The 24,112-nt window shown below is 37.1% G+C and overlaps 1 protein-coding gene across 3 annotated transcripts in view; it reads right to left on the bottom strand.

Annotated features, from left to right (window-relative positions):
- PAM (peptidylglycine alpha-amidating monooxygenase) overlaps positions 1-24,112 on the bottom strand; it is a 149,209-nt gene that overhangs the window by 58,706 nt on the left and 66,391 nt on the right. For all 3 annotated transcript variants that reach the window (XM_082337444.1, XM_082337446.1, XM_082337445.1), the window contains exons 2-5: positions 22,303-22,816; positions 21,025-21,145; positions 11,331-11,388; positions 4,623-4,710 (exon numbers count right to left, since the gene is read on the bottom strand). In XM_082337444.1, the coding sequence (XP_082193570.1) occupies positions 4,623-4,710; positions 11,331-11,388; positions 21,025-21,145; positions 22,303-22,394 (359 nt within the window). In that variant the 5' untranslated portion in view covers positions 22,395-22,816. The remainder of the gene's footprint in view (positions 1-4,622; positions 4,711-11,330; positions 11,389-21,024; positions 21,146-22,302; positions 22,817-24,112) is intronic.

Raw genomic sequence — 24,112 nt, 5'->3', positions numbered from 1 at the left:
TCAGGATAAGTGAAATGTTTCACGACTAACGATTCATACAGCTGCAGGTAAAAGCTGTGCAGCTTTCAACTGCTACAATCTGAAAAACCCAAAAGACTTCAGGGATCTAACCAGGTACTGAGCTGCACAGTTTGGAAATGTGTTGGAGAGATTGGTTAGGAGGAATAACAGCAGAAACCACAAGCACAGTTGCAACTTCACCACCACACTCTGGGCCAGCTAGCCTTCGTTTATACTACAGTATTTTTTAGGACCACATTAGCTAGGTAAAGAAAACCTACATAGGCTGTTCTAAACTTTCCTCCTGAGACACTGGATAATGGAGGGGGAAGACTGCAGGGGATAAAGATAAAATACACACATTGCTCTTTCATTATGCTTAAAAAATGGTCAATCCTCTCATTTATCCATCAATGCTGATCTTGAAACATCAAGTTTTCAGAAAAAAACAAACCCAGAGGAGATTACAAAGAAGAGTTAAGATAACTGATGAACAGATTTAAAAGCAGGAAGCTAGTTAAACTTATAAATTTACAAACAAATTTAAAAAATTAACCAATCACTGAAATTCATAGCTTCTTTACACGCAAAAAATCATGAGATTCTGAACAGAATGAGTAGCACAGCATACCTTAAAAATGGACTATAACTGCATACTATACAGTGCTGTACTAACAACTGATTTTGACTGTGGTCAAAATTTGGGGGGGAGGGGGGAAGGGGAGGGCATGGAAATAGAGCTTACTGACTGCTTCTTGGGTCTTTGTTTTTTGCAAACTCTCCTGGACTTTCCAGATGCATTCTGCTCAATCTTGGGCAAGCTCAGGAGTTGATTTTTTAATGGCACTGCGTTTTTGAATGATTACCTAGACTGAAAGCAAAATATTTCACTGTGTTGGCAAGACCACTATTTGGCTATCCTTTTAGGATATTTGCATTGTTTAGGAAAACAAAGAACTTTATTTTATTTCTTTTGCTGTTATACTCTACTCCTTGATTCTAACCAAGACTTGTAAAAAAAGATAATTGAGGTTATTGAGTAAGAAAAATGATCATTTTTAGTTCTTGACCTGAATGGTGTAGAACATTCTGGGGCAGTGACAATGGTAAGAAACTACACTCTGAAATATAAATCTTTATACTGTTCCCACTCTCCCCTAAGCAGTGAAATACAAGTATTTCACTGAACGAGTCTTGACATCTTTTGCAACCTTTACCGAACTATTGATGTCAAAAGCTTCCAAAACCACGCTCTCCTGCCAAGAGAAGCAGCTAGTCTGACAGAAGAATTACTGGGTGGTGATCTATGACCTGTACTTATACATTTGTTTAGATTAGATAACTATTTAAAGTTGTCCCACCTGATCTCTAAATAAAGGCTATGTCTATGAATCATCTCATTCATGGGAGCTCATTTCAGTGTTAGATTTGTTGCAGCACAAGACCTGCCTTGCCAGGAGACTCAGAAGTTCTGAATAATTCAACATTTTCTTCTAAATCATTCAAGTGTGTTCTTGATTATCTATGGAGAATCTGAACTTCTGATGAATCAGCTCAGGCGTGCTACTTCGATTTCAGCACAGTTTATCAGACAAAGCAAAACCTCTTGTCATAGTGGCTGACTTGTTTTTAGGGCCAATTACAATCAACAAACAGAAGCAGCTACACCTTTTTTTGGTGCACTGAGCAAAAGCTGAGCAAATGAGCCCTGGGAGCCTACTTTATTTCTGTGGAAAGGCCTAGGTATTTCAAGAAGGGAGAAACACCTGTGCACCCCTTTAGTGTTTGTTCAGATAAAGATTCTACCATGTTGCAGTGAATGTGTCACTCTGCAGGGCTAGTGCAGGTCCCACACCATTAAGACAGGCTTTCAGAAGGCCAGAGGCCTCCAGTCATCAGAATTACTTTAACAAAATTGGTTCTAGCAGCTGGAAGCCTTTAGCAAATTTAAACTAGAGGAAAACACTTGCTTTTAAATTATACGTACTCTCTGCAATGACTTACTGTCCTGGTTTCAGCTGGGATAGAGTTGATTTTTCTTCCTAGTAGCTGGTATAGTGCTGTGTTTTGGATTTAGTATGAGAATAATGTTGATAAACACACTGATGTTTTAGGTGTTGCTGAGTAGTGCTTGCACTAGTCAAGGACTTTTCAGCTTCCCATGCTCTGCCTGGTGCACAAGAAGCTGGGAAGGGGGCACAGACAAAACAGCTGACCCAGACTGGCCAAAGGGCTATTCCATACCATATGACATCATGCTCAGTATATAAACTGCGGGAAGTTGGCCGGGAGGCAGCGATCGCTGCTCGGGGACATGCTGGGCATCGGTCGGCGGGTGGTGAGCCAATTGTATAGTGTATCACTTGCTTTGTATATTATTATTATATTATTATTACTATTACTGCTATTCAAATTAATTTTACTTCAATTATTAAACTGTTCTTATCTCAGCCCATGAGTTTTCTGACCTTCACCCTTCCAATTCTCTCCCCCATCCCACTGGGTGGGGGGAGTGAGTGAGTGGCTGTGTGGTGCTTAGTTGCTGGCTGGGGTTAAACCACGACACTTACAAAAATGTGCAACAGTTTCCACACATCTTAACATTTAAATGAACATATTTACAATATAGACGTTTGTAGATATACACATATATACATATACACACATGTGTGTTTCTATACACATGCATACTACATTAATTATACACACACAGATACATAGCAAACAGCCATTCATACAAGCTTATGTAAGTGTGTCAAACAGGCATAAATGCAGATGTCTAAAGCCTGTTTTATGTAGAGCAAGTGTGATCGTCTTTCTAACCTTGCAGATAGCCATGGGCAGAGCAAGATGAAATGTTGCAAGCTGTTGCAACAACAGGGATGTGAAATGATGAGACACTGAATGAAGAGTATTTATTTTGAGAACGTAAAGCAAATACTACACCTCAGAAACTACAAACAAAAAATAGCCAGATTTAACCAAAACCTGCATATGAAAAATTGGAAATATCAGATTTAAATACAACACTAATTACATGTTTCATCATTTGACAGGCAGCTGTTAAGTACAGCAATCAAGAACAAAAGCAACATTAGCTGCCACACTGCACCGACTGCCACTGGTGTTTTCTGCTGGGCAATCATTCTTCTCCAGGAAGAGTGATGATACAGCCAGGGAGCTGAAACTACCTGAAGCCTAGTCTCAAGCCTAGGATTTTAGTCTGATTCAGCTTTGAAGAACTTTATGACTTTCCAGCTTTTGATCCACCTCTTCATATCTGAAAGCTCAGGAATCAAACATTTCACCTACATCTTCAAAACATCAGCTAGAAGTGACTTAGGCATCATCTTGTGACTTCACCTCAACGCAGGCACCTGATCAATCTATAACAATATAATTTGATCACGTATGGCTTATTTCAAGGCTCTATTCCAGACATATGAAAACGAAACAAACTACAAGTACAACCTACTCAGTTTTAAATAGGTAACTCAAGATGTAAACTGGTTTTAAAAGGCCACAACAGGAACAGTTTTACATTGATACCATATTTTTCACTTTAAACTGCTGAAAAAGAATATTCTAACACATAAGATACAATAAAAAGAACACAGAAAAGCTGTCTGCTTGGAAAAGAAATCAATAGAAATTCTGTGCTCTTATAGTTTTACTTTTGTCTGAACTTCTTAAGCATCTGCTTTTCTTGCAAGACAAGATGACAACATATTCAGTGGTAGAACTGTTGGTTGATAGGTAGAAGGGAGATAAAGCTTTTGATGAAAGTTTGTTGTATGTTCAAAATATTAATCAAATCGTCTCCCAAAAGCACATGGAGATGATTTGAAATGCTAAATTCATATTTCTGGTGGAAAAAATATAATACTATACTATTAGCTCTAAATTCCAGTTCTAGTTACCTTTTTGGTAAATACTTAAAAGATAAATTGTGATTACACAACTCTATAAGAAAATCTATATTAAAATTGTTCCACAGATCAGAATAAGTCATATAAGTTTTGCAGTGTCAGCAAAACTACTTTTATCCGCTCTCTCTTGAAAACATGGAGAAAACTTGCAAAATTCCTAGACAGACCATTGATTTCCACCCACCTTCCCATTCTCTTCACTTTGGCCCTCCACATCTGTTTTAGTGTCACTGAGAGTTTCCCTCTGCCCTCACTGCTTAGGCATTTTGAAGCGCAAGTTAACTACCAAACCACTTGACAGAGAGAACCTTATTCAGCTTACCCTTCACTCAGTTTCCTTCTGGACACCTGATACAATACTTCTTCATACACAGAAAAGCAACCAACTATAGAGGAAGCCTACATTTCTTGGTATCGAACGGCACCCTGCCCACTGTAGCTCCCGTCTCCTCCTCAGGGACAGTCAATTAGTCATGAAGAATCAGAAAACAGATCTTTTTCTCCACTTTACAGAGGAGTTAGTTAAAAAAAATAAACACTGTAAGAGTGGAAAGACTGGAATGTTATACATTTCTTCTTCCTTCCAAATTTTTCTACTTTTCCAAGAAATTGTGCCCCTGGAAAAGGTTTATGTGGAAGCAATTAACACAAGAAAAGTTAGGTACAATAACAAAAGCAAGTTGCAACTCTTACCAGTAATTTTCGGTAGAAGAGGGTTCATTACATCCAAAGAGTAACATGTGATGGACAGTGTCCATGCTGGCATGAGGCTTAAAGTCAACTGAAAAACAAAATGATAAAACAAATAAGCTACCCTTACTCTCACCATGAGTTACATAAGGAAGAGTATTTTGTGCCATTTTTTCTCTGTAATACTAGAAACAAGACATTTATGTTCTCATTTAAATATTTACCTTCTGTATTCCACTTACAACCTTTCCTTAAATTCCCATTCAACAGCCTTCTCCTAAGCTAAAACACTGTACTTCACTTAATCATTAAGAAAAAGAAATTCCAAGTTCCCACTCAAAACTACTGTATTTTTCCCAAAAAGTTAAATATGCTAATTAGTAAACACATCAATGTATCCCAAACCACAAAATTTACTGTATCCAGTCTAATTGCAATCTATCTTCAAAATTTGCATTTGAGACTTAATAATACCTTTCTACTTCTTTTGTATTTCTTTAGCAAAAATACAAACAAAGAGTAGGTTACAGTTAAGAGCAACTAACATCTTATGCATTAGTTGAAGTGGTATCTTCTTCCAGTATTCTACCTGCTTTACATTTTTGCTGCTTCTTTCTTGGGACAACAGTTCCAAGAAGGGATTATGATTTATTCTCACTAATATGTTCAAACCCTTTGAAATGGAAAACAAGATTTGTTTAAAGTCAATACAATATCATTGCCCAAATATTTCTCATTATTAGAAACTTAGACAAAGGTGAATGTTCAGCACTTAAATGTCTGTTCTTTATCCCATGTCATAAACAAAACACTCAAATGTCTGTGATCCTGTTTAGTATAGGGAAAAAGGTTACCAACATCACACTGTAGTCATATTGAACATAAATGTACAATGACGGCATTTCTAGAAATAAAGCAAGCTACATTGTGCAACTTCCTTTATTACTACTGAAATGATGTGTCAGATGCAGGGAATGCAATGGAATTTTTCTTAATCTAAGACAGAGAAGGACCTTGGAGGGTTTTTAACCTTATTCTACAGCAGAAATTCCAAAACCAAGTGTCGTGGTTTAATCCCAGCTGAAACCAGGACACCAAGTCACCCCTGCCCTTACATGTACATAGACACTAAGGAGCTTTCAAGTAAGTGTCTTTCAGCTCTTTTAAGAGTCTTTTAAGAGTCTTAACATGGGCAGATGGTGAAGCTGCAAACCACTGAAACACTATTCTGCTCCTGAAGTTTGAGCATTTATCTGCACTCTGAACTCAGTATTGTAGCATGTGGCTGAGGCAGGGTTCCTGAAGTGAATGATGATGTGGATTATTGTCTCAGTTTCATAAGAGAAAAAAAATTAATCAAATAGTTTTTAACCTTATTTTTGGAGCTGAGGTGTGTTGTGAAAAGTGAGGAAAACCGGACAAAAGTTAAGGCATGCAAGTCAAATTCTAGCTTGAAAACATAAGGCATGCAGTCAGATTGTAAGGAAATGAGCACCTCAGAGCTCAGGGCTTGCTTTGGGAAGTAAGAGATACACCCACATGCCCTGGGAAAGTACTTTTGAGTATCACATATGAATTCAGAAGTGCTAAACTTGCCAGCATGATTAAAGTCCAAAGACTACAGAACATCTTTTTTTCCTACAAATAAATTCTACTCATTCCATAGCTAAAAAATTAATCTGCATTACAGAAAGACCTTTTGTTTTGATGTTTTTATCAATAACAATTAGTAGTGAAATTATGGTCATTTTATGTGGACAACCTACATTAGTTTTCAGGTGTTGTAAGCTGCTTTTACCAATTTAAGAGGGAGATTAAATTTCTGAAGGAGTTTATAAGCAGTTCACAGATGTGAAATTTAATGAACTTCATTGCTGAACTTGATACCTGTATAAAACGTACTGTTACATCTAGAAGGACAGCCTTCAATAAAGATAAAATTAAAGGTTAGGCCTCTTGTCTGCTAAAGCCACCACCTGTCCTGCTGGTTAATACTGTCTCACTGTTTCTTTTTACTCCTCTACTGCTCTCACACCTTGTGTATTTACTCTAATGAGTGCATCAGGATGTCTTTTATTCCCTCCGCACAGTACCCATCACAATGACATTCTAGAGCACAGACAGGACCTTTAAGCACTATTATAAAACTCATTACAAATAGCTGACTAAATACTGCTCTTATTAATAGAAAATAATGCACCACAGTAAACAAAGCAAAATCAGATTTCTGCATGAGCCACTTGCATACACTACTTTATCTCACATATCTCATCATTGCTTCTGAAAGAAGAGCTGAAAAACCTCTCAGTCAGCCTGTGAGCTTAAGAGAGCTTTGTACAGTGGGTTACTCTGTTCCTGTAGAGTTATTTTCTTAGCAGCACACCCAGGCTTATACCAGTCTCCCAAACAGAGGGTCAAAACAAATCCATTTAAAAAATCCTATGTTGTAAAAGTTATACAAATTAGCACGAGATTCAAGCCAAATGCAGTACCTGTCACTACTGAAGGCTTAAGAAATATCAAACAAAAGCCTTATATTCTTAGTTGACAGCCTCCACATTTTACAATAATGAACAGAATATCACTCAACAGTTAAATATTTTTTATGCATGGAGAAGTGCTGCAAAATGATTACTAAAATAACAGTAACAGTTTTGGTATATATACTAAATCTGAATACAGTCTGACTTACTTTCCTGACCAAGTACTACTTTGAATTATGAACTCCAGGAGAAACAGGAACAAAGACAACATGACATCAATTTGATCTTTACAGTGTGTGGTTAAGCTATATATTTAAAAAATTAATTTCTAAGAAGCTCATCTTTACAAATAACAATTCAATGATATAAAATTGATATCCCCTTTTTTAAAAAGAAAAAAATTGCTGTCTTCTCTATAATGGAATTAACTTTAAAGAAATTTATCAACATATCAGCGTCCACAGTTTGGCAGATTAGAGGCCTTCAATACAGCGAAGTCATCATTACTTGGCAATAAGGAAGTTTATATATGCCATACGAGAGCAACAAACCCACAGCGCCTCAGAGTCATGTATGGATAAAAAGTAATAAATCATCTAATTATTTCAATTTGTGTTGCTGAATGTAATAGGCTCCATCTCATTTCTACAGCACAATCTGACAGATACGGACTTGCCATGAGTCAGTAAGAAAAAGACACACTTATTTACTGGTCACCCATGTGAATGAATGTAAGGAGGCAAAGATGACAGTCAAATTTCTTGGCTGAGTGGCTTGCTGTCAGACTCAATTCTTATGAGTGTCTGCAGAGAACCCTTTAGCTATCACTACGGCTCAGTAGTCAAAAACTGATTTTTATCAATGCCTGCACCATTAAAGACTCAATCTAGTTTCTCATTTGGCTACTTATTCATAAACATTAATCAACCATGAGGTGGAAGAAGAAAACCTCACTATGTTTTTAAAATGTAACTGGAACGATACTTTCTTGAAAAATTACATATTAATCTCACTCATTAATATCTTTTACGTATTAATCCCACAGCCATTTCATTTCACAGGAGCAAAAGGTTTGTTCCTAACATTAACCTAACTGTAAACCAACCAACCCAACAAACAAACATTCCCCATCCCCCTGTTTGTGAGCATTCTTTGGGACAGAAAAACAACTGGTTCAAACAGAAATCTCAGCCTTGACAGCCTGACTCTCTACTAAAGAACATCATACAGGAAACTATCAGCATCTGCAAAAATACACACAAGCACCCCTTAAAAAGACCGCTAGGGTGAAACTTGCTCTACTCCTTCTAGCTGGTAACATTTCATAATTAAGTTTGATCAGCTCCTTCTTTTCGTAATGTCTGAGAATTGACTCTGAAGAAGTTAGTAAATCCTGGTACAGTATCTTTCCAGCCTTGCAGTATGAAGTTATACCCTTTGTCCCTGTGCAAGCATGACTGTCTACTGGTTTTAAATCTTTAGGAGAACAGCAAAACTGAACTCTGAATTCAAAGTCCTCAAATACAAATTTAATAAAAAATATTGAAAAAAGTTACAGAAAATATTTTCTCCTTACTAACAAATGCAGGACTGCCTGCATACAATGCTAAAAAAGAAGTTCTCTCTTCCAAGGCCCTTATAGTTCACCAACATGCAACAAAACTATCCTGCTGCAGGTTCTATAAACAGAAACTCCTCTTCCACGCTGTCTTGGAGGAGGGAGGAAAAGGGGGTAAAAACAGGAAAACAAAGTAAAAAAGTAATAAACAAGTGATTCTTGGTCAAAGTGTAAGGACACTTTGGTCATAAAACTGTCCTTTTAAAGTGCAAAAGGGGAAAAAAAAAACACAGAAAAGAGAAGGCATGTACTTGGCAGCATTATGTGCAAATCAATTAACTAGAGGCAGAACATGTAGGCTTTACCACTGCACCGTCTCAGAAACCCAGGTTATTGTTTTAATTCTGTGTTTTCACACCTTCTCATGTTGAAGCTCTTCAGAACATATACTGTCTTCTCAATATATCACTGAACAGCAACCCAGAGGTAGTTTTTAGATGCTTTCATCACAAAGTAAAACAGTGATTAATGAAAGTTAATTACACCATTTATTGGCAATGCAATGAAGGCAGATCCTGCTTAAACCATAAAAATGTAGACACTATCCTTTTAAAAAGAAGTATTTTGTTCTCTGTGTGTCAATCTTCTATGCTTATTTAAGCAACACAAAATACATGCATGCAAGTAAGTTAATAATTAGCTTCACAACACTTAACAGTATTAAGAAATATTTAAGGAAAAACTCCATTAAACCTCTCATTTCTTAGATGATGATACCTGTTGTAAAAACCTCTTTCCTGAGAAGAAGATTTAACTTGCTATTCAGGATTTTTTAAGATAGGTCAGTTAGCATTCTTTCTGTTCTTTACAATTGGGTATGTTTGAGTCTAGTCTTTCCAATGATTAGATAACTTCTGTTGATTGTGAACACTCCAGTCTGACAAATCTTTACTACTGAAAACACTTTCCAGTGCCTTTACTGAAGCAAGATGGAACTGATCACATGCTTAAGATTGACCACCTGACTATCCATTTTGGTGGAAGAGATCAAAGAGAAAAAAAAAAAGGCAAGCACTTTTGTTTTATTTTCAAGGCATCCAAATATGAGGTTGTAAGCAATGCTATCATGGGAAAATAGAACAAGGTTTTTTTATTTTAATTTGCTCATCAAGTTCCTGTTGCTCTTCAAACCTCCACCTGACGACTAGAATGGTTTCTTTGCCCATTTCTTATACTACTTTGTAATGACATGTACTCAAGCACAGTGATCATTGGAAAGGTGACCACATACTACAAAAATCTGGTGAAGAATATGTAAACACCTAAAACCTTAAAGTTTCTCAGTCTGCAGAGAAAAAAAAAAGGTTGCCTTTTATAACCCACATTGAGACTTTGCATAAATACCACTTTTAAGCAAATTGTTTTAGTGGGTCCTTTCAAACATATACACCACTGAAAGAAATGACAGAACTAAATGTGCAGCAATCTAATAAAGAATTGAACTATGCAATTTTGCAATGCAGTGAAGCACTAAATAAAAATCGCTTAAGCAGCAGGTTAGTAGTACACCTTTCTATGAATCACCTGAAAGCAGAAGAGTCTATTGCATACACTGCACAGCAAGTACAGTTTATCAGAGAATGAACACCCACTCCCTTTTATGAACATTTTTCTTTCTGGGATCCAACTCACAGTCAAAATGTGACGTCAGGTTCTGACCTGTTTACAAAACACATCTACAGAGAAAGCACCAAAGAAAATTTACTCAATTTTTTTAGTTACTATAATACAACATCAAAATCTAAACACAATATTCTATTTCTGAAGGATTTCCACATGGAAATCCACATGGAACAATAGTGTCATAATATACCACAACAAAAACTACGTAGGATTCCCACCATATTTATTGTAAGAGCAAATATTCTAAAATACAACAAAAGAGTAAAGGAAGAAAAATACAGACATTTATTGTTTTTTTTTAATTTCAGTTTAGAGCTGAAACTGGTAGTGAAACTATCTCTAGCCAGACCAACAAGCCTCCTCTCTACCTGAACAACTGTAAGTTCACAAGCAAGGCAAAATGAAATTAAAAGTACCTCAAAGACCTTCTGAACAGATGGTGTTATTTTGCTGATCTATATGATCTCAGCATTTCTAATCTACCACAGTATTTCCTGCTATTTGTCTGCCATTTTATTCATGCCATGACATTTAAAAAAAAAAAAAAGGAAGGAAGAGGGTTTGGTTGGTTTTGATTTTTTCCCCCAGATAAGTAAAATCTTACTGCAGCCAACACTGACTGTAAGTGCAAGGGATTTACAGCCCGTACCTGCAGGTAAATAAACAGTCTGCTCAGTGGAGCAGAATTAACTATCAGGCCAGAGACAGAAAGCCAATACTTTATAAATGGGGCTGTTTGGTACTGACTGCTAGAGGCATCTGTATGCAGCTCCTTAACTACTATTACTCATGAATCTCTCCAGATACAGTTTGTTATCTTGACTCTAAGTAGCTCTCTCTAGTTTGTTTCTGCATTAGCCATGATGAATGCATTTTGGAAACTCTGACAGCCAAAGATTAAGTCAATACAAGTCAAAGAAAAAAAAAGAAAATGCTGAGGTTCTTCAAAATGGCTTGCTTAGCTTCTTCCACTCAACCAATACTCACCTACATAGGCTTCATCATCCACTGGCAGGGGTACTGACATGCAGAGGTAGGTATCAGACTATTAAAAAACAAAAGAACAGAAATGACCTTTAAATTGGGAATATTTAGAATAGAATAGAAACAAAGCATCAAATTCCTCTACACTTTCTGAAGATGAATGTGGGAATACTGAACAAACTAATATATAAAAATTAGATACTTACAAGCCTTAGCACTGAATTTATTTGCAGTGGTTAACAAACACCAACCCCTCCCTGCCCACTAAAAATTTGAAGGAGTAACAGTACCCTCTTGATGTCCAAATAAACAGCATGAATCAATGAATGTGCTACATAAAGTGAAAAGAATTACTGAGCTTCTGATTCATTGTGTTCTTGGTATGCACTACTTTCTCAGTATTTATAAATTCACTATAATCTAAGAATCAATGGCACGTCAGTGGAGGGGGAGGTGCTGATCCCATCTCTCTGGTGACCAGCAACAGGACACGAGGAAATGGAATGAAGCTGCGTCAGGGGAAGTTCCAGCTGGACATCAGGAAAAGGTTCTTCACTGAGAGCGTGGTCAGTCACTGGAACAGGCTCCCCAAGGAAGTGGTCATGGCACCAACACTGTCAGAGTTCAAGGTGCATCTGAATGATGCTTTTAGTCATATGGTTTAGTTTTAGGTAGTCCTGTGAGGAGCACAGAGTTGGACTCCATGATCCTTATGGATCCCTTCCAACTTGAGATATTCTATAATCCAATGACTTCATAGCTAAATAGATTTCTGCCTATAGCAGTATTTCACCCTATTCCGAGATTTATGTAACTGGACCACAAAGTGTTAGAATGCTGTGCCATTGTAGCAGCAATCATAGAACTACATCTGTTTTTGACTCATGCACTTAATTCTATTATGATCAATAAAAACATTCTTCCCTCGGCATTCTAACAAACATCACATATCCTTTAAAACAAAGAAAAACAACAGAATCAATTTGATATGTGATTTTCTTCCTTAAGCATTGTAAAGGACTAACATTTTCCTGGAGCAATTGGACAAACAATCTACACAAGATACAGAGGGCAGAAAACTTATCAAGAACGCCCTCTTCATGATACTACAGTTGCCTTTGTTGCCTTAAAGACTTTTGGTTTGAGTTTAAAATGCTCAGCGTGTAAACCCTGAAAGTACTCCTGGATTAAAATATGAACCAATTAAAACGCAAACACAGTAAACTCAGAGCAATGGCCACAAACAAAATCCAGGTTTTGCATCTACAAGCACCTCGGATAACTATGAAAGAACTTCGAATATAAAATATATAAAAATATAAAGTCCTTGAGAACAGTAAAACCTAAATAAGGCAATGCTATTGAAAGGAAGACTCGCTCTTTATACATCAAAAAAACCAGTCAGTAAATCATTGGAACAGCACAAAATTACATTTTTTAAATGCATGTGAACTACACAAACAAAAAATGAAGTCAGTCTCATCTTTGTCAGCTAGATGAAGGACAGATCCTACAAAAGCATCATCTAGAAAAACCGCCACCTGCTTTACTGAGATATTTGGCCAAAGATGATGGAGGATATCTAGATTACTTTTGTAAGAAATTAATTGCCATGTAACAGAGATCAGGCTACAAGGTCAGCAATGTGGCTACTGGGTTGATAGCTACACTATTAACTATTTTAACCCTTTTTTTTTTCAACTTTTAAGGCTGTTTAAGAAAGGAAAGATGTCATGTACTGGAATTTCACTATACCTATGAACTCAAAATCTGACAGGACTTTCACTTTCATAAGCACTGCACTAAACAGATGAAGACAAAATTCCTGCTATGAAAAACTTAAACCTAATTTAAAAGAAGATACTGCAAATAAGTGTAAACAATTAAATGAAACTAAGAAGGAGGGACAAGCACAATGGTGATAACAATATGTGATTACACAAAGCAGTGATATGCACAGATAAGAAACCATTTTTCGTGGTTTTGCTAGAAGGTGGAAGGATGAACGAAGGTCAGCTGATACAACTGATGGGAATGCCTTTGTGTATTTAGTTACATGCATTTACAGAATATACATACTAAAGCCTTCTAGAAATTGAAAAGGAAATATTCTACCTTTTCTAATTAACCTGGGTCCAGAAGTAATTTTTTAAAAAAACCCCTTCATTTAGAACCTTATATCCAAACTTTGAAAGTCAATGGCAGCAATGCTTCACATTGTAGTAGAAATAAACAGTAGATCCTTTGCCTTTAAAGATGAATTGAATTTAGAAACAGTGTGGACTAAAAATAAGGATGACACGTATTTTTTGAAAGTATCATTTCCCCAATTAAGAATTCAATTAGTCAAGAAAAGAGTATTATGACTTACCACAGATGCAATGGCTGAGATTTTATAACTTGTGTCATAACATCTACAAAGATTATTATTAGAAGTCTAGATGTACTAATATTTTTGGCTCTTTCTTTTTTTTAATCAAAGACTGTTAACTGGAAATTATAAATGTATTAAAATGATACTGTGCTACTCGTTTATCTGAGATGTTGCAGAGCTCAATTGTGCCTCTCTGACTCAGTGTTATAACACATCTACAAGTAGCAACTGTCCCAGTTAAACATCTTTCTTCCATGTTCTTTGTCATCTGTCTTCAATACCAATGTGTTCTACATTGTATAGTTTAGAGACATGCTCTTAGGTAATCTGATGTGCCTTTAGGATTTTAATCCTAAAATAGAGCAAAGTTTTTTTAAGCAGGCGAAAAAAAAAATTTAACATCAGCTGCTTTGGAGAAGAAACAGGGTGGGAGGTAGGGCGAGAAGAAAGGGAATATTCCAAGCTTTTTACTTCCCATCTGTTTGTTATTGTTTGTATTGTCTTACATTAGTCATCTTCAGATTGTCCTCCAAAGTAATCTGAAGTGACTACATTTCATTAACGAGCAATTCTGGCCAGCAGTTACTTTAGCATGACAAGCCTATGGATGATCAGTACTGGCAAAGCATCGAATTGTTAGAATTCCATACTACTCATGGTGTAGTTTCATATCCCTTACCCCTTCCTACTGCTCCATCCTACTACCCCGACATTGTTTTTAAAAAATGTATCTCCTCTTCTTCCCTATCAAAATGTATTTCTCAAAAGCAGAGAAACCAGGAAACCAGGAAACAAACCCATAAAATTACCCTAAATACAATCCTTTTCAAAATGCTTCCAATAACTTCTTAAAAGGAAAGAAGCATATCTGAAAAAAAAATATTCCAAGATTATCTATGGATTAAAATTAATTTGATAAATTCATGACACAAAGAAATATCACTAAGTATGATAGTCCGGACTAAAACTCCAAGCCAGCAACCTCTCATTATTACTGTAAACAGGGAGGGTATGTTCTAGTTTTTGCATTACTACTCTCCCATCCTACCCCTTACAGTGTTTCCATAAATAACTCCTATTAGGTATTGTCAGAGAAAAGATCGCTTGGCCAAATGGATAATGCAGTCAATCAATGTGGTCATTCTGAAGTCTTTACCATTACTGGCATAAAAACTCGACCTGGCATAGTCACAAGGGTTTTCAGTTTTGTTTCTGACGTACAAGCCAGGTTGTATTTAGCTAATAAGATAAAATGAGCAAATGAAAAAACAGCTATTAGATTCAACAAAATAGATTCTGGTCACTTATCTCCAATTGTCAATGTTCCAGACTTCAAACACAAGAAGAGCAGGAACATCCTGACACTAAAGCATTACAAAAGGTACATTGCAGAATCCACAATAATTCTGTTCTGTTTTCTCTACCTCACCATAAGTAGGTCTGTGAGCATAAGGGTGCACAACTGATCCATTTTCAGAAAAAAAAAATATTATGTAGACTTCAACTTGCATAAGAAACAAGCAAGGGGGAAAAAAAGTGAGGTTCCTCCACTATGCACAACCCCATCAATTCAGATGTTTGCAAAAAAAGGGAAAAGACGAGATGAATAGAACTTTCAAACTGCAACAGGCTGCCTTTTGCAACCAGACTGGGAAGAGGGGAAGAGAAAAGCCCCACATTTTTCCCCCTAATCTCCTGCCCCCCACTTCCCCCTTCTTTAAAGGAAGAATCTTTGTTATTAGTAAAGGCCATCACCAAATAATATTTGCATCACTTCTCATAAATCTCTGGAACTGATACTCACTGTGCCAGGGTCCAGATTCATATAAGGAACTAAATTCTACTTTTTACAGAATTTCTCCCTAAGCAATAACCAAGTCATACTTTCTCCAGAATCAGAGAAAGTCTTGGGGGATCTTAGGTCAAGATCTCAACTTGGTTGTTGTAGCAATAGTAAAGAAAGAGATGCCAGTAATTTATGGGTATCCAAATGATCAAATTTCCTTCTTATTTTATGTATTTTTATCTGGTATGGTATACCCAAGCAAACCGGAGATCAGAAGAAAAATTTTATCCAAAGACTTCAAACTGAGAAACTAAAGTTATGAAATTGAATATACAGGTATTACGAGTCACTGTTGACCTATAACCACATAACATCTTTTACCATTTCTTTGTGCCTTTAGCAATATTTATGAAGTTTCAAGTGTACATTTAAGAACTCAGCCAATGCTGTACCAAAATTAATTTACCAATGAAAAGTCTGTTCTGCCTCAAAAATAGTAGTAATTAATTAAAAAACCCAAATTATTATTTATGAACAAAATTACTTGAGATACAGTTTTAATTGCACTATTATTTTTTATCATTATTTCTTCTTGATTTGTAGCAAACGCAGATATTCACAGAAGCAAAAGCATGTTACCAGCAGAGTAAACATGTTTACCCTGCATTCTTAATAACGCTTTCACAAAATATCCTTCAATATGCTTAACAGTATTGGGGTTTGTATCTGAAATTTAGAGTTTTCAAAATGAGAGAATCCCATCTCTTCTCAGAAGATAAAACATACTGCTCTCTGTATAAATTACAAGTCCTAACATACTATTAATTTACCGTGCAGAGAGATAATTTTAAGTATAAAGAATGATCATAGAATTTTTCCCTCAGAACTGAAAAAGCTCTTCAGTCTCCCTCTCCACAGCTCTTAGATGTCCTCCACCCTTCAGCAGCACACCAAAATTACTCTTCACATGACATATTAGTTGCATTTTTCCCTACCGTGCAATTGGAATAATTAAGAAAAACCAGAGTATTTAAGTACCACAGATATTGTTTCCCACACTTATGAGAGGCGAAACTGTTCAAAAGCACCAATGAATAGAAAGCACATTTATTGACCGAGCTGGAAAATAATTCTATCTCACTGATTTCCAGACTTGTATTGCTTGAATATACACTTCAGTGCCCCTGTTCATAAGGAGCGCTTGGAACAGTTTCACGTGAATGTTCGTGTTTGGCACTTGTGCCAAAAGAACACACAACTTGGGCAGATCTGCACAGTGAGCACACTCCTAAGCCGTGTAACGGGTCAGTTCACATTGATTCACTCACAGGGCAGCTGCAGCTCCGGAACATAAGGCAACCCACCCTCCCCAACCCTCCAAAGTCACTACAAGTCTAGTAACTCATTCGAAAAAAATGCAGGGTTTTTGGCAACCTTTCCCACAGCCTCAATGAAATACACATGAATTGAATTTTTTGCAACTAGCTTACCAATACAAGGACAGACATTAAACTTGGCTCCAGCCATTTCCAAATCATTCCACCAAGAATTATACCACCTTCACCATTATAAGGTGCTACCTATGCAGATGATACAAAATCATTTCCTGTTTCTTTTCCCTCCTCCTCCTGTTTGGAAATGTGTACATATTTCCCCCATGAACTTAGGTACATATTCCACAGACTTTAAGCTGTATGTTAGCTGTATGACCCTACATTAAGAGAATTCAATGATTCCTACAGTAATCATTCCAAAACAACAATGTGAATGCTCATAATCTAGGTACAACCTTACTGGTAGTACCAAAAATTAATCTCAGTTTCAGGGAATATATGCAGATGGTTAGACTTCTTGGAATCCAAAGAGATTAACTATCAGTATCTGTTTTCAAGAAGAATTATCTGGGAAGCTGGAGTACCATGAACTTTGAAAAATAAAATTAAATATGATTGCCTACAGTGATGCTATGGTAGAGCTCAACTCAGCAGCAGTACTACTTCGGAAGTACCCTTTCTTTTTCAAGCTTGGAGATATTTTTGACTAAACAACCAATGAGTCCAGCCTTCCAGAACAATTCTTGCATAACATGAACCTTCTGATTTTAAGTCCACTGCAGGTCACACTGGTCATAAACTGTAAACAAAGAACTGGTTAGTTCCATTAGACATCTTTCTGTTACCTAGCTGTGACTCTAGATAAGAAATGTGACTGTCATGTGTGCATACCACCAAGAGAAAAAGAGGCCAGAAGAATTCAGTTTGTAAAGTCTCCTGAAAGTGGCTAAACACTGAATTCAGAATTCATAGAATCATAGAATAATTTAAGTTGGAAAAGACCTTTAAGATCATCAGGTCCAACCGTTAACCTAGCACTGCCAAGTCCACCACTAAACCAAGTGCCACATCTACATGTCTTTGAAATACCTCCAGGGATGGTGACTCAGCCACTTCCCTGGACAGCCTGTTCCAATGCTTGACAACCCTTTAAGTGAAGAAATTTTTCCTAATACCCAATCTAAACTTGCCCTGGCACAACTTGAGGCCATTTCCCCTCGTCCTATCACTTGCTACGTGGGAGAAGACATGGACACCCACCTCGTTACAACCTCCGTTCAGGTAGTTGTAGAGAGCAATAAGGTCTTCCCTCAGCCTCCTTTTCTCCAGGCTAAACAACCCCAGCTCCCTCAGCCGCTCTTCATAAGACTTGTGCTCTAAACCCTTCACCAGCTTCGTTGCCCTTCTTTGGACATGACCCAGCACCTCAATGTCCTTCGTGTACTGAGGGGCCCAAAACTGAACACGGTGTTTGAGGTGCACGGCCTCACCAGTGCCAAGTACAGGGGGATAATCGCTTCCCTAGTCCTGCTGGCCACACTATTCCTGATACAAGCCAGGTTGCTATTGGCCTTCTTACCCACCTGGGCACACTGCTGGCTCATATTCAGCCGGCTCTTGACCAACACCCCCAGGTCCTTTTCTGCCAGGCAGCTCTCCAGCCACGCTTCCCCAAGCCTGTAGCGTTGCATGGGTTGTTGTGACCCAAGTGCAGGACCCGGCACTTAGCCTTGTTGAACCTCATACAGTTGGCCTTGGCCCATTGATCCAGCCTGTCCAGATCCCTCTGGAGAGCCTTCCTACTTTCAGGCAGATCAACACTTCCACCCAACTTGATGTTGTCTGCAAACTTACTGAGGGTGCACTCGATCCCCTCATCCAGATCATTGATAAAGATACTAAACAGAACTGGCCCCAGTACTGAGCCCTGGGGAACACCACTTGTTACTGGCAGCCAACTGGATTTAACTCCATTTACCACAAGTTTTTGGGCCTGGCCATCCAGCTAGTTTTTCAAGCAGCGGAGAGTGCACTTATCCAAGCCATGAGCAGCTAGTTTCTCCAGGAGAATGCTGTGGGAAACCATGTCAAAGGCTTTACTAAAGTCCTGGTAGACAACATCCAGAGCCTTTCCCTCATCCACTGAATTCATAACAATCCAGCTGAAACAAGATTTTCTTTTCACAAAAAATGCATGACAAAGAAGAGAGAGCATAGAACATATTGGTGTTGCTCTAAAGATACTCTTCTGTTCTCTAGAATTTAACTCATTCACATCTTCTTCACTAATTTCTGCTCTTTCTCTGTGTTTTTTTCTTCTTTTTTCTTTTCCTGCCTTTCCCACATAAACTGTTATGCTTGAGAACTCAGGAACTGCAGTTAGTCATAACCAAAATAGTGATTCACCTCCAGAAAGCCCTTAATAAAGCGTTTTAGAAATTGCACTTGTCCTCTTGCTCTTTGGTCTATTTTGGCATGTTTCATGAATAGAGATAACCTTGCAGATAGACCCCGGAAGCAGAAATCTTTATATCACAGAATCATAGAATATCTCTAGTTGGAAGGGACCCAAAAGAATCATCAAATCCAACTCCCAACTTACGCTCTTATATAAACATCAGCGTGGACAACTTGAACTCACAGCAGATCCACAGTCACTAAACACATATTGACACATTATTGAAGCCTTTTCCCCCATTGCTTCTTGCTGAGTATATCACTGTTTAACTTGTCTAAATGGGAACCAAGTTTCCTGCACAGTTACTGTGGGTCTCTGTGGAAGGTGGAAGGGAAATGAAGAGAAGGGCAGGTGAGACTGAGAGAGAAAAATAAAAGCTAGACTTAGAAGTATATAAGGCTAGTTATTGATTATTTTCACTTACCATTTTACGAGTTAACTTGGCAAGTTGCTTTCTGTTGCTGTCTTCCCCTGACCCTCCCCCAAATCTACACTAGACCATAGCATTTCAGTTTATTGTGTACTTAAAGGCTGTTGGCTATAGGTACACGTGAATGTGAAAAGTATTATGTTCTCTCTATTAACTATCACAGCCTTCTGTTGGTGGTGTTGGGTTTTGGTTTTCTTTTCTTTTTTAACCGGAATCTGAAGTGACTGACCCCTTCATATGCGTTTTCTAGATCTTCAACTAATGGCTCCTCAGGTAAAATCAATAAAATGTAATTACAAATGTGCACCTGGATGAACCGAAAGTACTTTTCACTCTTTCTGAAAGAGAGGTTTAATATTTTGCTGCAGACAAATAAGATCTGGTAGAAACTATATTTCAGCTTCGCACTCACTGGAATGACATCACTTGCTCTAAATTACATGTTCCAGAGGGGTGCGCCCCAATAACTGAAAACCTCATTTTCCCTTCAGTATTTTTTGAAAGTGCTATCTGCAACAATGAGTCATCATCTACTGCAGCACAACATCCTGCTCTTTCCAAGCATCTGCAGCCCTCTAAAGAGACGTAGGGTCTTTTAATGACATCTATAATTCCCTGCACTGCCTCGCTGCAAAAGAACGCCCCATTAATCATTGTTTATCTTGCTTAATTAAACTACATGTGAAAATGACAGTAGAATCTCAGACTTTTATGTGAATCTTAAAAATGCTACTTCCAATGTTAAAAATCTTCATTATTGTGTTCATTTTTACTCACTTGGCTCAGTAGAAGATAAGCAACTTCAAACTTGAAAGAGTATACCATTATAACTTGTTTATAGGAGCTTTCCTGGAGTATTTTAAGGGTTTAAAATACTGGGTCAAAAGTATTATAAAATGCTTTTTGGTTGTATTCTGTCAGCTTGTCAAAGTTGCAGCCATGTTCAATTTAATGTAACTAAATTCACTGAGGCACCATCTGATATTTGGTCTAAGCTGCAACTCTAAATAAATGTATGTCTTACTAGCACAGCTGGCAATATTTCACTTTAATAAAACTCATACTCCTTGTTTTAATAAACTTCAGCAATTCAGGTTATGAAACCAACATTTTACAAATAAAATTAATCAGATGAAAAGATTTTTCTCTCACTTGAGATTACTTTTCTGTTTCCTACTTTTCTCTGGACATACACATATCTAAGCTACCCTGGGTTTTTTGTTCATTTTATGTGAGTGATATTGTAGGCAAGGCTTTAGTTCCTATCTTATAAAAAAAGAGCAAGTGGCAAAAAGAAAAACTGCATTTGTCTCACCTGCTTAGGTGTCACCCCAGGCATGCGAATGTCCAATGCAAAATCTGACAGACCAAGTGAAATCACTGGCCGGTCGCTTCCAAGGCATTCACTGGAAAGAGATCTGGTAGTATCTTTATACCTTCAAAAGAAGGAGGAAAGATTTTTAAAAATATTGATTTTTGTTATGTCTTTCTAAAAAGAAGGGTCTTCAGAACTAGTGAAGACATTTGACAATGCTGAGCAGCTCCAGGAGCAATCTGGAAATTTCACTCCTTCATGAGCTGAGGAAAACATCTTAGGTATCAAGCACTTACTGAAGAAGTTCCTCTGAGCAATCAGACAGACTAGTTTGGAAAACATTAAGTGAAAACATAACCTGTCATCTCATTTAAATAATTGTCTGAAGTACACGGATGTACAGATAAAGAATTAATTCACTAGAAAATGTCAAGTACTGTTAATCATTCATGACAGTTTTGTTTTTTTTTTTTTTAAGACTATGTACCTGATGTATAATTCAATACAGATTAAATTTAAATAATGTGTAAAGGGGAAATATTTTTATGCCAACACCACGACCTTTATAGTAACTCCTATTATAAGTAGGGAAGCAAAACAGTAAGTTTTACAACTTCACATGAATATCAAGGTCTGTATTGAATGCAATGTATAAACAATTGTAAAAAAATGTAGATTACTGTAAGGAACTAAATGGTAAGACATCTGAAACATGATGCAAAATTGGTATACATTTTGAGTACGTATATTCATGTATATATGCAAATATAAAAGTGACACAGTAGTTACAGTGCCCAATATACCTCATAAACAGTAAAACAGTTTTTGGAGAGCTAAGAGCTACTTCTCTTGTCCACTCTACATTGAAGTCTACCTATTCAATTTTGCATTCAAACCGCCCCAAATTTCCCAGGATTGCCCATTTTTAAGCTAGCTGATGCTTCTCATTAAAACATCATTTTATACTGCAAACTAACTCAAGCAGCTGAAATATATTTACTCCCTGTGTAATACACCTGTGGTGTTATCTAAAAAGTTTTATTAATTGTTGTTTTATCATCCTAAACTCACATTTTATAGAGCAACCTATGGATAAAACAACAGTTTCTGTCTTCAATGTGACAAGAGTGTCATTTCAAAATTGCAGAGAGAAAATTCAGAGCAAGTGAGCAAAACCAAACAACTACCATACATTTTTATCTAGGACATGCTTTTTGATACTTCTGTAATATCGTGACTGCATGCATTCAACACATAAGGTCTTCCTGCATAACCCACCTCTTGAAGACAGAAAGTGGGCTTCTAAAACCCAAACAGATGTTTTGAAAAACAAGAAACAGTATTAGCAGGTTGTTAATGAGACCAGCCATGTCCACCCTGCTGTTCCTGGCCCGATTAAGGGAGCAGAAAAAGAGCAGTGCAGTTCTATCGGCTGTGATCCTGACAATTAGGCGGCAGCAGCAGCAGTATCAATTCACTACTTCATTATTTTGTGCTCTGCGGGCATCCTCCAGCTTCTGACAGACCAGCTGTCTTGGAAGGTGATGCGTTGTAAATCAGGAAGGTGGATGATGCTATGTTGTCTTTATTATTAGCTGTAAAAATCTGTTGAAGAATCTTCCCTTGCGGATAGATGACACTGTACTTCTATCCACTTAGGAGCTGAAAAGAAGTAGCACTCCTGACACTTTCTCCCCGGTTGTGCAGTTAAATCTGCATGTTACTTATCAATCCACAGTGCCGGAGACTCCAAGTGGCATCGCAGAAACCAGCGTCAGTCATCCTTCAGAACCTGTAAAAATAGAAGCAGATAAAGGATGACTAACACATTACAGCATTAGTTCTCAGCAAATCCCTGTTGAGGCATTTTAATACATTAGTAAGTTCTTTCACAAGCTTTAGCCCAACCCAGTGAAGATTGCACCAAATCTGTTGATTCCTCCTTTTCCTCCCCTCCCATCCATACACGGTCAGAAACTGACACGTTTCATATTGATATACAAAATGCACTCTCAAACACATTTTACGTGATAGGAAGAAATATAAAAAAACCCTCAATATGCAAAAGGCAAAGCATGGACTATTTCACACATACAAACACTAGTATAATGTGTTCTGCAAGCAGCAAATAAAAGCCAAACACTGACGTGGCAAGAATCAAGGTTTGTAAATTTTATCAACTATTGGTAAATGTTTTTGCACATGTTGCAGGCTGGGAGAATATTTTACTTTTAACACAACCTGTAATACACCATTATGTCATTAAGGTATCTGTTTCCAATGTACTTTAGTTACTTTTTATATCCATACTGTGTGTTACTGAAGACATACACTAATATTTTATTAGGCACTCCAAATCTGGCAGAAGAAAAATTCAAAGTCATAAATAAAATCAAAATCTTTAAAATGTATTATGTAGTAATTCTTTTAAGATAAATATTAATAGGAAAAAAACACCCCAAACCAACTATCTCCCAGCCCCTGGAAGACATAGTCAAAACACTGCTACAAGGATGAAATGGAAAAGAAGGATTCTGAAATGAAACACAATTGAAATTCATGTGTTTTACAAAAAATCACTTCCATCTCAGGGCACATGTACCATAAATGCTTCTTATGAAACAAAAGTGTTTATGTATAGACTAAGAAGCCATGGTGGCCACTTGCCTGTTGTTTAGCAGCTACACTAGATTTGCACTGAACTATTTGTAAGATTTAAAAACCTGATTACATTAATCATCATTAAACTTGCATATTTTATTCATTGAAGGATGACACAAAAGATTCAGTCACAAACAACTAAAAATAGACTTCATTTTAGTTTTCATCTTGCCAAAAACATGCCATAGCTGTCCAAAATTATTCATGCAAGCAACAATACAAGCCTAATTCTCTTTTTTTTTAATGCAAATTGTCATGTCTTCATTTCTGTGATCTAAATCATCTCCACTAGTGAACTATGGAAAGCTGCAAAACACATGAAGGACTGTACCATGATGAAAACCAAAAATCATTTTAAAAAAAAAATAGACAAGTGTGACATACTTCACAAAAAGTTAAGACAATTATAAAAACAGAGGGCTTCATT

This window comes from Platalea leucorodia (assembly GCF_965183815.1).
Source record: "Platalea leucorodia genome assembly, chromosome: Z".
Classification (NCBI taxonomy): domain Eukaryota; kingdom Metazoa; phylum Chordata; class Aves; order Pelecaniformes; family Threskiornithidae; genus Platalea; species Platalea leucorodia.
This window is presented reverse-complemented; position numbering and strand designations above follow the sequence as displayed.